The following is an 18,202-nucleotide window of genomic DNA, read 5'->3' on the forward strand; positions in this document are numbered from 1 at the left end:
AAAGACAGTTTGTAGCTGCTGAAAATTTCTGTGTCCGGACCAATTCCTTCCCGCTGAAGTCCGGCTCATCGCATTGCTTTTACAGTAACTTTTTTTTACAAAAATAGAACCCACAAATGGATAAACTTTTGTCCTTTGACGAACAGTGCTCAACATTTATGATGTTAAGTAACCTGCTAAGTTACAAGTTATGAAGTTAATATTGGCTAAGTTTTACAACTCAATATGTTCTACAGAAATATAAGTAATTCAAGAGACAGAAATTCATTAGCATAAATTATTGGAGGAGGAGATTAGTGTTTAGGGTCCCATCGCCAATGAGGTCATTAGATACGGAATGCAACCTCGGATCAGGAAAGGGTGGGGAAGGAAATCAGCCGTGTCCTTTCAAAGGAACCATCCTGCCATTTACCTGAAACAATTTAGGGGAATCACGAAAAACCTAAATCAAGATGGCCGGACGCACGTTTGAACCGTCGTCCTCCTGAGCATGAGTCGAGTGTGCTAACCACTGTGCCACCTCGCTCAGTACAAATTACTGTATGAACGCTGTACTGTAAATTTCATTTCCTTCACTTATACAGATTTTATACATAGTATTGGAGAGAATTGCAATTTTTAGTCATATATGTCAATTACATGTGTTTTCGCTCATATTTGGGGGGTTTTAACATTTTCCGTGATTTTGCTTTTTCCTCAATTTTGCCTTTTTTTACGTCTTGACTCCATGAAAATGTAAAAACGGGTTTCATTAGTATGATGATAGGGGAAAGGAAAGCAATAGGAGTGACTGGAAGTGAAAAGGACATTAAGTGTACAAGGGAGACTATGGGACCATTGACTTGAGTGTTTGACAGAAGGAAAACTGGTCATATGTGTTAATTTTTGGTGGAATAGTTGTGAGGGTGACCACATGAAATGTACTCGTGTCTTCTTAAAAGCAACAGGGCATTTCACTGGGCACAGAGTTCAGTGTACATTGTTCCAGAGTCAGACAGCTGAAACAGAGGAGGAATTTGCAAATGTTTTTACTTTCAGGTGGGCACGTGGAGGGTATTAGGTAAATGGGGCCTTGTGTTTCAGTTGTGATAAGATGCAAGGTACTGGGTTAATCTTGCACTGAGGAGATGAAGTAGACACAGCATATGGTACTCACATAAATTGTGTAGCCACAACCAATCTAACTGGGTGTATGAAGCACCAACACAGTCATACACGAGGATATCACAGATGGATATTGCCGAAGTAGTGCACACGAGCTTTCGGGGTTAATTCTAATTGTCTAGCTTTCTCCCTACCTGTGCAGTATCGGATTACGTCAAAATAGTGGAGGTCGGATAGGATGAGTGACTCCGAAATTTTAGTTTCGCTTACTGTGGAAAGGACACAGAGGCGAATGGAAATCTTCCGACATTCTGCAACAGTATTTCTGCCCGGCAGAGATTCTTGTCAAAAGTTATACCTAAGTTCTCAGAATGAGATTTTCACTCTGCAGCGGAGTGTGTGCTGATATGAAACTTCCTGGCAGATTAAAACTGTGTGGCGGACCGAGACCCGAACTCGGGACCTTTGCCTTTCGCAGGCAAGTGCTCTACCAACTGAGCTACCCAAGCATGACTCACACCCCGTCCTCACAGCTTTACTTCTGCCAGTACCTTGTCTCCTACCTTCCGAACTTTATAGAAGCTCTCCTGCGAACCTGCAGGACCCGAGTTCGGGTCTTGGTCCGGCACACAGTTTTAATCTGCCAGGAAGTTTTTTATACTCAAGTTCTTCAGTGGTGTTTTGATAAGGCATCAGCATGGCACTCAGAGAAATAGGAGGCAATTGTTCACGAAATTCAGAAATAATTAATTTCTGATGGGATAGTGAAATTACTTGAGACTTTTTCACATTCTGTTTAAGTCCCAGGTTTTCCAGCCACACTACCGCTGACAACAGTTGATTGCAGTTCGTTTGCTTTTTGGAAGATACAGTGTTAGGAAAATCATTAAAGTAAATTTTCAGTCGGGCATCGGTCAAATAGGAAAATTACTGCACTGCCTGCAAACAGCTACAAAGCTGATTAGTTACAAAATGTTCCAGCCATTCAGAGAGGGGAAACTTGACATGTTCTGCAAAGAGTGAGATTCGTGTGTGCTCACCTTCAGGAGTCACAGCTGAGCTTCAGTAACGTGATGTCCTATGTTTTGGTGTTCTAATAATTTAGTAAAATGTTGTAATTTGCTTCCAGTGACAAGTTAAGATGTTTGGTAAGTAATGAGATCAGGTGTAAACAAAATTTCTGGAAGTTTTGGAATTTTCAGAGAATTTTGCGACTTTCTTCCGATGGATTAAACACACAGTCCAGTCACATTAATGTGACCACCACCCACATTCAGTGTCGACGTCCAACAACCACTGACAGACTGCAGGTGGCATGACTAGCACTACAGGGTAGATTAGATTAGATTAGATTAGGTTCAGTTTTTGTTCCGTAGGCCCAAAAAATGAGGTGATTCTTGCGGCTGTGGAACATGTCAGAAAGTATAACATAAAACATTTGAATACTACCCTGATCATTTGTCAGGAGATAGTCGAAATAGGTGAATACAGTGCAGTAAACTGGGACAGCTAATATTTACAGAATTTACATGCTGTCAGAATGAAAAATTTATCATACACAAAATATAGCTGATCTTGACTGTTGTGACGAAGTGCTGTCAAAACTGAAATCTAACAGACATTTTTACTTAAGCTGGCTTAACAGTCTCTGTTAAGATATTCATCTATGGAGTAGAAGGAGTTGCCTATCAAAAAGTCTTTCAACTCTGTTTAAACCGTACTTTATCTGAAACCAAGTTTTCAATGGTTGCTGGCAACTTATTGAAAATATGTTCCTGAATATTGGGCCCCTTTTTGGACCAAGGTAAGTGATTTTAGATCTTTATGTAGATTTTTCTTATTCCTAGTACTGATACTATGTATTGAGCTATTGGTTGGAAATAGAGATGTATTACTTGCAACAAATTTCATTAAGGAATAAATATACTGAGAAGCAGTAGATAGGAATACAAAGTTCCTCGATAAGGTTTCTACGTGACGTTCTCAAATTCACACCACAAATCATTCATATCACATGCTTTTGCACCCTAAAAACTTTTGCTCAGTTTCACGAGTTGCCCCAGAATATGATCCCATATGACGTAATAGAATGAAAGTAAACAAAGTATGCAAGTTTTTTTTATATTTATATCTCCTACATCTGACACCATTCTCACAGCAAATACCCTCATTTAGGTGCTTGAGCAATTCTGCAGTACGCCCTTCCCGAATGAATTTATTATCGAGTTGCAATCCCAGAAATTTAACACTGTCGACCTCTTCAATCTGCACATCTTTGTACGTTATACACGTACTGGAAGAAAAACTTTTACAGGGTCTGAACTGCATATAGTGGGTCTTCTCAAAGTTTAAAGACAGTGAATTACCTTTAAACCACATATTAATGTCAGTGAAAATTTGATTAACAGCTATTTCTAAATCTGTACTCGACTTGCTGCTTATTACAATGTATCATCTGCAAAAAAAAAAAAAAAAAAAAAAAGAGTGTCAGGGGGATGCGGAAAACAGTTCAGTAATAGTCATATATCAGAAACAGAGTGATTTATCAGATGTCCAAAATGGCACGATCGTCAGCTTGCCGGCAAAGGGTGGAATCATTTCCTAAACTGTTTGTGTGCCCCTGCCGTTAAAATACACTGCGCACGGCAAAATGTCACAATCCAAAACAGGCACTGTGGCAAATGTGGTGCACCGTAGGCCGTAGATGACAGGGGCCGACAGTGGCCACAGAGAAGTGTACGGGCAAACAGATGTGCAACTGTTGCTCAGCTGACAGCCCAGACGGAGGAAGAGGCTACCGACAGTGTCTCCTCAATGACCGTCCGGCGAACGTCGCCGCATACGGGTGTCCGCAGGAGTCGCCCGGTTCGTGCAGTCGCGCTCACTGCCGTTCACCGGTGACGAAGGTCAGAATCTGCCACATCAGCACCACAAGTGGACATCCACCGGGTGGTGACAGGTGGCCTTTTCAGACAAATCACGTTTTATGCACCGTCAGACAAATTACTGTCGGCACATACAGCATAAAACATCTGAAAGCAAACAAACTGCAACAATTGTCGGAAGGGTCCAGGTCGGAGGAGAGTCAGGGCATTTCCCCGCGTGATCTCGTCGTTCTGGAAGGCACAACAGATCGAGACAAGTATGCCTCCACCTTTGGGGACCAAGTGCACTCCTACAAGGAGTTTATTTTTCCTCGGAGCTGCGGCACGCATCAGCAGGACGACGCTGCATGTCACACAGCTCGCAGTGTGTGTCTGTGCGGTTCAGAGAGCACCGGCAGGACGAGTTTGCCATACTCCCACGCCCACTCGACTCGCCAGATTTAAATCCGGTCAAGAATCTGCGGGACGACCTCGACCGGGCCATTTGCGCCGGGGATCCTCGATCGACAAATCTAGTGCGTCTGGCCGTGGCGCCGGGATTGGCATGGCTCAACGCCCCCGTCAGTACCTTCCGCAACTTTACTGACACACTTCCGGTGCATCTCGCAACAATCGGCACTGCAAAAGGAGATTATCGAGGCTTTTGACAGGCAACCACATTAAAGTGAAAGGACAGTGTAATTTCATGTGACGTATTGTGTAGTTGAAGTTCTGAAATTTCAGGTTACCGAATACTGGTGAACTGTGTAGTACTGAGCGAGCACACAGTACTGGTAACTACTGTGTGAACTTTCCAGCTGTTTATTGACAGAAAAAAGTTGTGATCCTCCGGACATCAGGTCACGAGTTACTTACTTACTTTTCCTGGCTACTACTGAGAAAATATGCTATGTCAATGAATGTGATAGTGCAAACTATGAGCTATTATATGTTTTTAAATCGAGAACTGTGTGTTAAGAGTCGACTCGGTAGCAGCATGTGGACTGTTAAGATGAGAATATAGGACAGCAACTTAGACAAAACTTGTTTTATTTAGCAACCTCAGCCAGACCCGTTACAATAAGCCTCCTTTGCATCGGGAAATAAAACATTTACGTGTTCCTGCCGATACGTATAGCATAGAGTGTCTTTTAAACAGCTATCCGTAGCTAAAGCACATTATACAAAGCTTCAGGGTAGGCCACTGTTCCGAGGAAACTGATAAACTTAAGTGAATACATTCTCATAGACAGAAAGACTTTTTCCATCTCGAACAACTTTTGACTAATTAAAGGTATTTGTAATCCATTTCCGCCTGCGCAATAAGAACTGTCAAGAAAGTACTGTGATCAACTGGTGACAGGATCCTATCACTCGATTTTCTCAAGTATCCGCCGTAAAATTATTTTAATTTGATATAACTTCATTTTTGCTGAAATTAAGAGTCATATAAAAAAACAGCCTAAATTATCATAAACTAAATCACATTAATCGAAATGAAAGCGTTGCAGGTTCAGAGTTTTTGAATGGTCTACACTGATATCATTTGTCACTGAATTTTCACGAATTTCATCCCTACCAATAAATTCACATCATTTCAGTGTATTTAATTCATTTCAAATACACTGTCCACTATCGTTAATGTGATCACCTGTCAAAAGCCCGAATAATCAACTTTTGCAATGTGGAACACTGCAATGCGTGAGGGAAGGAAGTCAGTGTGGTTCTGGAAAATATCGACAGGCACGTGGAGCCGCGCCAACTCCAGTGTTGTGGCCAGTTACACTGGGTTTTGTCGCTCGACGATGATGTTCGGTTTGTAGGGAACTCAACTGCGCGGTCATCAGCGCCCGTATAAAGTCCCAATTTTTACACAGTCCAAGTTTTAAACAATCCAATCTAGCCACCGTCACAAAGGACGATGATGATGATGATACTCAGATGATGTGGACAACACAAGAATCCAGTCCCCGGGCAAAGAAAATCCCCGACCCGGACAGGAATTGAACCCAGAACCCTGCGATCCAGAGGCAGTGACGCCTGACGATCCACAGTGCCGACAGGCCAATTGAGGAGGTTTCACAGATTCTCGATTTTTGCTGCTCTTTGAACCGTGCACATATAATGTGAGCTGCTCGACACGTTGCACTATCCTGCCGGTAGATGCTATCGTGCTGGGGAAAAACAAACTGCATGTAGGGATGGACGTGATCCTCGAGGATAGACGCATACTCGTGTTGTACCACTGTGCCATTCAGAATGATGAAATCACACGGGGAATGTCACGAAAACATTCCCCGATGCGTAATGCTCCCGTCTACAGCTCGGACCCCTCCGAGGATTGTTGCAGTGTGTCTGCTTCCTGGAATTTTACACAATGGAGTATTAAACGGATTTGTCTGAGTAGGCCACCTTCTGCCACTCAACGTATGCCCAGTAGCTGTACTGGTGTGCAAATTCCAGTCCCCGTTGCTGACGAACCGCAGTTAGCACGGGTGGAAGAACCGCACAACCGCCGTGGAGGGCCGTACGCAGCGACGTTCGCCAATCGATCACTGAGGAGACACTGCAGGGAGCCCCTTATCTGGGTAGTCAGTGGCACATCTATTCGCTCGTACACATCTCCACCCCCGTTGTTCATCCCCGTCATTTACAGTCTGCCGTGTACCGCAGTTGCCTCAGTGCACATTTCGGATGGCAGCATTTTGACGTGCACAGTATACTTTAACCACGACAGCACGTGAACGGTTTAAAAACTTAGTTGCTTCAGAAATGCTTCCAACCTTGACACAAAAGGCAATGATCACGCCTTCTCAGCCATCACATAAATCGCTCCTTTACTGTAACGACTGCATTGTTTCCCATGCCCCCCCCCCCTTCACATTTTATATACTCTCCACTACTAGTATGCCACCTGCTGTCTGTGAGTGGTTATTGCATGTAGATGTCAAACACAGGTGTCGGTCACTGTATAGGTACATAAAGGAAAAGCCCCAACATGCTACGATAAACACTAGCGTGGCCACCGTAATCGTCGGCAGAGAGATATTTTGCTACGCCGGAAGGCAAAATACAAATGATGGAAACATTTTTCATTTTTTTTTTTTTGACAATTATTACAGAGAATCTGTTGTTAGTTCTGGTGGTGAGTAGACGTATTCTTGTGAGAAGTGTGTAGTTGACATTGTATTATCTGAATAGCAATTTTTATGAAAATATGAAGTGTGAGGATTCTTATTTGTGCAAAATCACGAAAATTGTCATTTCCTTCCACGCATTATGCTAATGTCATGTCACTAGCTGCCTGCATCTGAACAGGAAGTACGATTAAGAATCAATATTGTACACACAGACAAGAAGGAGAGCTAATTATACAAGAACTGATGTAAGTGAAAAGTGAAGGACATTGCATTACCTTAAAATTCTATAAGGAATCAAAATGATAAAAACGAGAAAATATCAATTTGTTTAATTAATTATATTACATTTTTTTTAAATATAAAATTTGCACATCACATCAGTGTGACTGGACTGTGTTTATCTACACAACTGTTCAGAGTGCACGAGGGCTGTCCACTGTATTTGGCGACTGTTTGCATTTATTCTTGTGGTTGCAGTGCAGCTTCTGCGTAAGAGCTTACCTGCTGGTGGTGCTGTAGACGAGGCACGAGAGGACGGTGTCCAGCTGCTGCTTGTGCCGGTCCACAGTCTTCTGCTCCGGGTTCGAGCCCAGGTCCCCTGCATTGCCGGACAGTGCGTTCAGCACTGTCTGGATCATGTACTGGGCCGCATTCACCTGGAACACCGGCCATATGCAGTCTCAGACGTGGAAGGTGACTGCTGCACTCTCACCGAGGGGAGCCGGCCGCACTGAGAGAGAATCGTGACGGTCTCACTCACTGGGGGCCTGCTCTCAGTGTAAACGAATGTGACGTATTGGACAACCTTACAATTTTGATGAGGACTGGGTCAACAGCTTTAGTGTAATTATCGAATGGAGCCATTCTGCTTTTGGCTGTTGAAAATATTACTACCGTGATCGGAAATTTCGACACACAGTCATTGCCGAGCAGCCTGAAAACAGTCACTAAATATGATACGCTACAGTTAAAAATTAAGTAGCATATCTTCGAAACACGAAACATCAGGGTACTTACACGGGATGTTTAGCCCACTCTACAACATTACACTGTGACATACTAGAACGTAGTTCCCAGCAGTCTGAAACCAAATGTGTGTGGTGGTGTAAATCTACACGTTACCCCACACACCGTGCAACTAATACAACAACAGCAAACAGCTAGTGTAAAAGTGCAGACAAACACCATCACATACACCAAAGTACACCACTCGTGTAGCCGACATTGCGGGTCGATTACAATGGTGGTAAAATTGCGAAGGTGTAAAGATACAGAGAGTTGTGCTTGAAAGTACAAAGATATTAGTCTAAGGAGTCAAATACCATTTGGTTTGTAGAATGTGTACACACAAAGGATGTATGTGACAGATGCATATACTCATTGTAAAAGGAATAAATGATACCAAGAATATAAATCAAAAGTAGGCACATACATAAGAACATCTTAAATGACGCATCATACTGTAAAACTGAAGTGATTTGCCAACATCTTAAAACACAAATGTAACAGTGTCAAGAATCTTAATTGTAAATTAAAGGCAGCAGTCCACATGCATAAAACACACACACACAGACACAGGTGATGTTTTATATCATGCACGTGACGTGCTAAGGTGAATGTGTTCCTTTTATTTGGTGACTGCTTTCAGGGTGATTCACAATGAGTATACATTGAAACTGAAACCACAATACTTAATATTTTGAATGTCCAAATGCAGGATGACATTCAATCAGACAAACTTGTTAACACATCCTACATTACATTTTTCCTTTTCCATCTACTTTCATTCAAACATTAAGCACAAAACTCCTGTTCCAATCCCTATCTCTATCTTCCTAGGTTTCCTAGGTCCCTTCTGGAGCATACTTCATGACTTGTTAATGCAAACCAGTGTTTTCTGTTCTGTCGTACAGACAGAACAGAAAATGTGCAGTTACATTAATGTAGTCAAATGCGATTGCTCCACGAGGTATATTTTGGAGTGGACACACACAAACAGCATTAGAACCACTACAGGAATCGTGAATTTGCGATTGGGAGGTGTAATTGACAAAAGACACTGCACTGCAATGTGCAATACGTTGAGATTTTGGTCGGACGGGAGGTGTACCTGGGTGGCTGAGACAGTCGAGGAAGCCGTACTAGAGGAGTGGGGCATCTAGGTTCGAGTCCCAGTCCAGCACAAATTTTCAACTTTCGCCACTGGACGGGGTGTGAGTGATGCTTGGGTAGCTCAGATGAAAGGCAAAGGTCCCGAGTTCGAGTCTCGGTCTGGCACACAGTTTTAATCTGCCAGGAAGTTTCACATCGGCACACACTCCGCTGCAGAGTGAGAATCTCATTCTGGAAACCTAAATCTGGATGGATGCATGCAGGTTTGAACCTCTGTCATCCCAAATGCGAGTCCAGTGTGCTAAAAACTGTGCTGCCATCTCGCTCTGTTAGGGAAACACTACCACGACTATTAACTGTCTGAGCAGAGTTCTATCACTGAGAACAGGATGCACTCCACCACAGAGCTGGCTCGAGTCGAGAACATATGCGTATAGCAGAGTAATGCAAGTGGTGAGGCCCAGCCGGCAGTAGGCCAACGTGTCCGTATTTGACAGCCGAGCACTGACTGTGGGTGACGGTGGAGCGCTCACTCTGTCCGGTTGCCACCGGTGCCAGATACAGACACTGCAGTAGTGCATCAGGTGGGCACGCCAACAACATAATGTTCCAGATATGCGAGTGTGTTGCCACACTGTTACACAGACTAATGTTTTGGCCGCAGTTGCAGCTGTGCGTCTTCACAGTAGTGTATTTACTGCTGAACAAATGTCACATTAACATCTCGTACAGCACAATTTCACGCTGCTTTAGAGTCGTTCGGTCAATAACGTCATAAACTATATCTCTGATCGACTGGTACGAGTGGATGAGGGTGCAGGTGCAGGATGGGGATGCCTGGCAGATAGGAACAGACATCATTCCCTACTGATAGCAGTTTTTATTTGAATTCTTATGGACTGGTATAGGCAAATAATGTGGCAAACCATTTCAGTAACATACACTGACAGTAAAAAGCTGCAACACCAAAAAACAATTAATGTAGGGTAGTGAAATTTTGGAAATAAATTTACCTAGGTAAAGTATTTACACGATTAACATAGCGAGATCAAAGGTTAGTGTAAGGGGCCGATAAGCCGTTGCAAATGTGAAATGCCAGTACCTTAATAACTGGTGTAACTGTCAGAATGTCGAATGCAAGCAAGCAAACGTGAATGCACTGTGACGTACAGCTGCCGGATATCTGTCTGTGGGACAGATTTCCGTCCCTATTGCACTCGGTCAGTATATACGAGGACGGTTAATGCCGTTTGTGGACGACACGGAAGTTGTCACATAACGGTGTCCCGTACGTGCTCGATCAGACAGATCTGGCGATCTAGCAGACCGAGGCAATACGTCGATACACCGTAGAGTACACCGTGTTACGACAGCGACGTGTGGGCGAGCAGTATCCTGTCGGAAAACACCCACGGGATTGCTGTTCACAAATGGCAGAACAAAAGGTCGAATCAGTAGACGGACTCAGAAATTTGCAGTCAGCGTGCACAGGATAACCACGAGGGTGCTCGTGTGGTCATATGAAATCACACCCCAGACTGGAACTCCAGGTGTAGGTGGGTCGCAGGTCCTGGAGCGGTGTCCTCCTAACCGACACACAGCCGTCACTGGCACCGTGGCAGAACCAGCTTTCGTCAGACGATGCGACAGACCTCCACCCTGCCTTCCAAAAAGATCTCGCTCGACACTACCGAAGTCACAAAATGGAGGTGGTTTAGGGTCACTGGAAAGAACACTACAGGATGTCCGACTCACAGCTGTCCTCGAAGTAACCGATTTGTTTACAGTTTGTAGTGTCACTGTGGTGCCGACTGCTACTCAAATTGCTTCCGGAGAACGCAGTTCGGTGCGCCAGAGCCGTACGCCGAACACGACGCTCTTCCCTCTCGGTAGCGCCGCGTGGCCGTCCGCAGCCCGGTCCTCTCGCAGCCCGGTCCTCTCGCAGCCACACGTTCCTGTGACCACCACTGCCAGCAATCACGTAAAGAGTGGCTACCTTCCCGCCGAGCCCTTTGCCAATATCACAAAAAGAACATCCGGATTCTCAAAGCCCTATTACGTGATATCTTTCGAAGCCAGTGAGATGTGATAATGGCTTTGGAGGCATTCTAAACTACTGTCACAACACCGCACCCAATCTCAGAGGTAACTAGTGCTCACGACCATTACAGCATATATTTTAAGAAAAAAACTGATTTCCATCCTAATAGTGGCACTACTAGTGCCACTCTCGTGTCACTGGCGTTAAATTTGAAAAGACATCATCTTTCAGATACAGAAACGTGCATATCAACTTTCTGTTTATGGCACAGAAGTCTTTCTCGGTGTTGAAATATTTTTTCCGACAGTGTATTATGTTGTTCTCACAGTGGCAGGTGGCAGCCAAACCGACACATTGCCGAAGGCACGTAATTAACCGTGTCACCTCAGCTGCTGCCGAGCCCTGTGGAATGTGACATCACGTCACTGCAACAGCTCGCCGCTCATTTATCGATGCCGGCCAATACGATTAAAATGAAAACTACTGCCAGCAAATGTGTCAGTCCCTCCCTATGCCCCTCCCACGTGCCCCACTTCTGCCACCGATCACAAACGTACGTCACTGATGTTTTTGACAAACTGCATCTCACAGCAGAAGGGCATTACCCTACACATCATCTGAATGCAGGTTTGGCCCAGCAGTAAATACTCGACACCGATGAAACGCACAGAGATCGGTCTTAAAACAATACGACTACACGGAAATGTACCCAAATAACTTCTATTGAAAACAACATCGGCCACAGAAGTCTACACTAAAACTGTCTTATGTTGTTTACAGGTACATTATATGCGAGTGATTCTTTTCCTTCTTTTCCTATCCATGTAAGTACGGACAAATGTGGTATCTGACACCTCGATTCCAGTCTCTGCTTTAGCACTTATTACTCCACTTTCGATCTCATATGTAAAACGAGCACTCCTCACAGATCAGACCTCGGGCTCGTTCCGACTGGCCGACTGCTGCCTACAGGGCAGTGCGAGGATCGATCGGTGACTGTGGGACTGTGATCGGCACGTCACCGATCCCTCGAGATGTTACTGCTATCAAGTGAATGCTGACAATGCCGCCGCTTCTTCTTCGGGCAGCTATGTGTTTGGCCCCCGGATGCTGACTACACCGAGTTCCACACCTCCCTATCTCAGGAAAACCTGAGGAGGTAGCAGGAATTGAACCTGGATCCCTCCACGCCAAAGGCATTTACACTAATCCTTCAGCTATAGAAGTGGTCCACCTCCGTACGTCAGAACTGGAATTACAAATCTACTGAAAAACTTTGTGTGTGAGGTTTTTCGTGTCATTTCTTTCAGATTTCTGTGAAAATGTATGAACAAACCTGTAAATTTGTTCTGGTTTATACATAAATTTATAAACTTATGAAAAGTAAAATGCAAAATGCTTCACATACAAGGTGTGGCCATAAAATAATAGGACTGATGCTATAGCAGAATAAGTATGCACGTGCCACAGATGAATGACCAACAACTGTGAAGCATGAAGCCTTTTCAGTCAAATGCGGCATATCTGTTGCCTCTAGACAAATCATTGTGGCCATGGCCTTTATTTGTGTAAAAGCTGTTACTTTGTTTTGCTGGAAAGATGAAAAATATAATAATAGAGCAATGAATTGTTACGAAGTTTCACATGAAATTTGGGAAAACTGATTCAGAAACCTATATTTTACTAAAAGAAGTGTACAGTGAGGAATGTTTATTACATACATGAGTTTATAAAGATGTTTCTGAGGTGGCTGAGAAGGCAGCAGAAGATGACTCACACCCAGGGCACCTTTCAACATAAGAAACAGATGAAAATATTGAAAAAGTTGGTAATACGATTTGATCTGACTGTCATCGAATATTTGATCAATTGCTGAAACTGTAGGAATTGACAAAGAATGTGTAAGGCAAATTTTGCATATCCAGTTCAATATGAGAAAAGTTTGTGTGGAACTGGTGCCAAGAACTCTCACTATTGAACAAAAAGGAGCTCACAAAAATGTTTGTACTGACACTTTCAATACCATTGAAAATTATGCTAATTTCTTGAAAAGAGTGGTAACTTATGACAAATCTTGATTTGTCAATTACAATCCAGAAACTAAGCACTAGTCCATTCATTCAAAGGGGCCAATTTCACAGAGACAGAAAAAAAGAGCACGTCAAGATTGAAAGCAATGACGATTTTTTTCACATTTGCAGACTTTTGTATCTTTAGTTGATTCCTCAAGGTCAAACTATGAATCAACAATTCTACCCTACTACAGCACTGCAGTGTTAGACCACCTGCCTTATTCAACTGACATAGCCCCATGTGACTTCTGTCTATTCTCCAAGGGCAAATATGCATTCAAGGGAACAAGATTTCAGTCCACTGAAACGGCGAAAGAAAAAGCACCTCGCATCATCGAGGAGCTCAAAGAGGAAGAGTTCCAGCACTGCTTCCGTCAATAGAAAATTCGCACGGAGTATTGTAGGGATAGAGGAGTAGAGTATACTGAGGCTGACAATAACTAAATACTTATGTTTTTGGAACACAAAACTTTACAGCAGTAGTCCTTTTACGTGTACTTACACCGTTAATTTTCTCCACAAACTGTTGTCGATTGCATTGGCCACTGTCTTTTGCGTCTTTGGAAATAAAGAACCTCTAACTCTCTGATAACACTCTGGCCCAGTAACCAGCTCTATCTGCCAACTAATGCAGGTCAGTGTTTATAAAAAGCTATATTACAATTGCGTAGGTGTGGGGACATCGAGGATACACGTACAGAAATGCGATATATTGTGGCACTGCACAAATCGCCACTCCAAATACCTGCTCTTCCTTTGCCGAGTTGAGCATGTCGAGGAACCAGGGGACACCCAGCGACTTCAGAATGCCATCCGTCCGGTCCTCGTGGTTGCGGCACAGCTCGCCGATGCAGCGTATTATCGCCAGGCACACGGCACTGCCCTGCGTAAACAGAACGTGATTCGTAAACTGGCTGCAAAAAACACGAGTGCAAACAAAACTGTCAATAGCATTGGAGATGAAATAGGAGTGTTGTCCGTCACTTGGACAGAAACAAGTAGACGTAGGTGTAAGTATACAAGTTTTAAAACATTAACAATATTATGAAAAGGATACATTACTACTCACAGTAAAGATGACACATTGAGTTACACGTAGGCACAGTGAAAAGATTGTTACACAGTGAGATTTCGGACACAGCCTTCTATGGGAAGGAAAAGGAAAACACAACACGTTTGTACAAGTAAGCACATCTCACGCACACATGACCACTATGTCCAACCGGAATGCAATGGTAAGGCACTGAATGGAAGCAGCAATAGAGAGAGAGAAACAGAGAGAGAGAGAGAGAGAGAGAGAGAGAGAGAGAGTAGGGGACGGGGGGCGGCACGCGTGCACACAAGGGGGTATGGGGGGGGGGGGGGCAGGGATAGAAGGGTCCATGATCCCTTCCTGTCCCTCTCTGGATTGCTACTTCCATTCCATTTGATGCCTTACCATTGCAGCCTGGCCAGACAAAGTGGTCATGTGTGTGTGCAGTTTGCTTGCCTGTCTGAATGTGCTATATGTTTTCCTTTTCCTTTCTGAAGAAGTTTTTGGGCAAAAGCACAATGTGTAACAGCCTATTTGTTGTACCTGTATGCAACTGAACGTGTCATCTTTATGGTGCATAGCAATGTATCCTTTTCATAATAAGGCTTATATTCCAACCTGCTCTCTCCAGTGTTAAATTTAAAACATTACTGTTTATGGGATTTTTCAAAATTTCTTATTTTACAGAAGGTGTGAGGCACTGTAATGTTTTCCAATTCCTATCAGTTTCACAACTTTGTCGGCGGGATGAGTTCACTGTAGTATGCAGGGTGCCCCTGTAGAAATGCATGAGAGATCAAATGTGTAGTGATACAAATACTGACACCAACCCGAATGACATCAGGTAAGTATTTACAAATTTATATTGCGATGCATTTACGTTGTGATCGCAAAGAAGACAAAGTGAAGGAATTCTACTATCTCGGCAGAAAAATATACGCAAGGGACGAATCGAGGACATAAGAAGAGACCACAGCAAGGAAACCCGGGCATTTCTAGCCAAAAGAAGCCTACTAGTAACAAACGAATGTCTTAATTTGAGGGAGAAATTTCTGAGAATGTACAATTCAGCACAGCATTGTACAGCAATGAATCGTAGACAGCAATAAAACCAGGAAAGAAGAGATGTGGTGCTACAGAATGATGTTGAAAATTAGTCAGACTGATAACATAAGGAATGAACATGCTCTCTGCAGTATTGGCAAAAAAGGAATATTTGGAAAACACAGAGGGACAGGATGATAGTACATGCATTAAGACATCAGAGAATAATTTCTGTGGTATAGGAGGAGCCCCTCTCTTGGGGAAGACAAAGATTTGTAATATGTCTGACGAATAATTGAGAACACTGAATGGAAGTGCTACTCTGGGATGCAGAGGTTCGCACAGGAGAAAAATTCATTGCTGGTCCCATCAAACCGGTCACAAGACTGATGACTTAAACAAAAATTGTGTTAGCTATGTTTCAAAATAATCACACAATTTGTTTGTTTTCTGTTTTGTGTAAAGATAATGAGACTGTAATAATGTGTCACTGTATTTCTCTGAAGATCCGGGTCTTTACAGTCCTGTTCGTCACGATATTTTAGCTGATGCCCAGAGACTGTGAGAAGACGGGATCTGCACCAATGACAGCCTTGCTATAATTTACTATAATATTGACAATAAATGAAATTTAACCAATTTGTAAATGAGCTCTGTGATTAGCTTAATGTAAATGGCACTGTTCATTCAATCAGTTGATGGTATTCATACTCATATTACATGCATTGTACACTGTCAGAGAGCAGTTGACCAATCTATTGTGCATTTGGTAAACTATAATGTGAGAAGATTTAGCGAAAACAAATATTAGGGTTATCATATTTTTTATTTCGAGAGCACTACATATTATTCACATCCATGAACCTGAAATTCTTGAAGTAACATCCTGTTCTCTACTTCGCTCAATTAGGAGGAAAAGCAAACATCATTATAAGAACCTACAAAGAATACGAAAAATACTTTACGAGCAAAGAAAAATAACATTACTTCTAAAAGGAAATAAATTCATAGTTATGATGTTGCATCGAACCACTCTGAAGTCCGATGCAGACAAATTAAATTACAAACCTCTGAAAAACACTGCAAATTACAGGGCAACATGAAATCTTCCCTGCTAGTTCCTGACTAATATGAAAAGGAGCAACAGCAGTTGCAGCAGCTGCATTAATTGTAGCATTCAGTAAGAAAGTATCATTCTGTTCACATAAGAAGCACTTTAATGTGACGATTTCTTGTGTCAAGTTGAAGCAGCGTGCTGGTTTCAGATAACTATAGCAAAACCACTGAGGCACTGACTGAGCCACACTACCAACCACACACCCCGTCCCAGGAGGATTAGTCTCACAGCATAATGCGACGATGTCCGAGGTACTTTGAAGGAACGGAGAAGAGCCACTCACAGCTCAAAACTTCGAGCCGGTCTGCACATTCTGGCAACCTGCTCAGTTCGAACAGCACTGCCTCTGAAAGCCAGCTACCGCACAAACCTGATAACACACTTTCAACTTATCACATACCTACTACATTTTTCGCTCAAAGTCACAGTGGCAAACACTGAAATATCAACATCTTCAACTTGTATCCTGTTCTTCTCAGTTGCATGTAATATTACGGTATATTGAACATTGGAAAATCCAGGATGGAATGTAACAATGCCAGAGAAGGAAAGTTGCTACTCACCATATAGCGGAGATACTGAGTCGCGATAGGCACAACAAAAAGATTCACACAATTAAAGCTTTCGGCCATTAAGGCCTTTGTCAGCTGTAGACACACACACACACACACACACACACACACACACACACAAGAGTAGGGTCTCAGCTCTCTGAGACTGCAGACGTGTGTGCAAGGGGTGTGTGTACTGCTGACAAAGGCTTAATGGCCGAAAGCTTTAATTGTGTGAATCTTTTTGTTGTGCCTATCGCGACTCAGCATCTCTGCTATATGGTGAGTAGCAACTTTCCCTCTCTGGTATTATTAGGGTATATTGACAATTTTTACTTTTGGACCATCTAACAACAACTGAATGAAACACAATATTTATTTATTATTATTATTATTTTTTATTTTTTTTTATTTTTTATTTATTTTTTTATTTTTTTTGCCATATGAGTTTCGTCTTTATTCTCTGCAAGGCATCTTCAGTGACCTGGAATATGTACATATTTTTACTATTTAGTTTACATTTTGGGACAATGTACCTCAAACACTTCTGGCAGTTGGTTTTTTTCTATGACTTAGTAATATTTTAAAGTCTACTTACAGGTTGCATGGTCAATTTTCTACATGTTGTGTTTATGTTCCATTTTTGGTGCTGTAACTCTTCTTATAATTGCCACTTGGGGTTTTTGTTTTCCACATTTCACAGTACTAGGGGTTGAACACTTGTTTTTGATGCAATGTTTTGGTTTGTGTTGCTGACTGGCGGATGTTATTGCCAAAGATCGAGTGTTATTGCCACCATTCGAGGGTAAGTTTTGAGATATTTGTGGTGTGTGTGTCTGTGTTAGAGAGAGAGAGAGAGAGAGAGAGAGAGAGAGAGAGAGAGAGAGAGAGAAAAACAGTACACGTTTTGGTGAGCTATGTATTATTATTATCATTACAATTTTGTGTGTGTATGTGTGCGTGCGTGTGTATATGTGTGTGTGTGTGTGTGTGTGTGTGTGTGTGTGTGTGTGTGTTTTTCATTCAATTGCAGTTTGATGGTCCACAAGTAAAAATTATCAATATACCGTAACTGAAATATCAGTCTGTTTACTATCTGCAGTATGTGTCACAACACCCTAATC

The 18,202-nt window shown here is 42.7% G+C and overlaps 1 protein-coding gene across 2 annotated transcripts in view; it reads right to left on the bottom strand.

The window, feature by feature from the left end:
* Positions 1-18,202, bottom strand: part of LOC126428145 (protein unc-45 homolog B) — a 99,473-nt gene that overhangs the window by 75,099 nt on the left and 6,172 nt on the right. For both annotated transcript variants that reach the window (XM_050090054.1, XM_050090053.1), the window contains 2 exons: positions 14,079-14,216; positions 7,610-7,764 (listed from right to left, as the gene is read on the bottom strand). In XM_050090054.1, the coding sequence (XP_049946011.1) occupies positions 7,610-7,764; positions 14,079-14,216 (293 nt within the window). The remainder of the gene's footprint in view (positions 1-7,609; positions 7,765-14,078; positions 14,217-18,202) is intronic.

This window comes from Schistocerca serialis, chromosome 12 (assembly GCF_023864345.2).
Source record: "Schistocerca serialis cubense isolate TAMUIC-IGC-003099 chromosome 12, iqSchSeri2.2, whole genome shotgun sequence".
Taxonomy (NCBI): Eukaryota; Metazoa; Arthropoda; class Insecta; order Orthoptera; family Acrididae; genus Schistocerca; species Schistocerca serialis.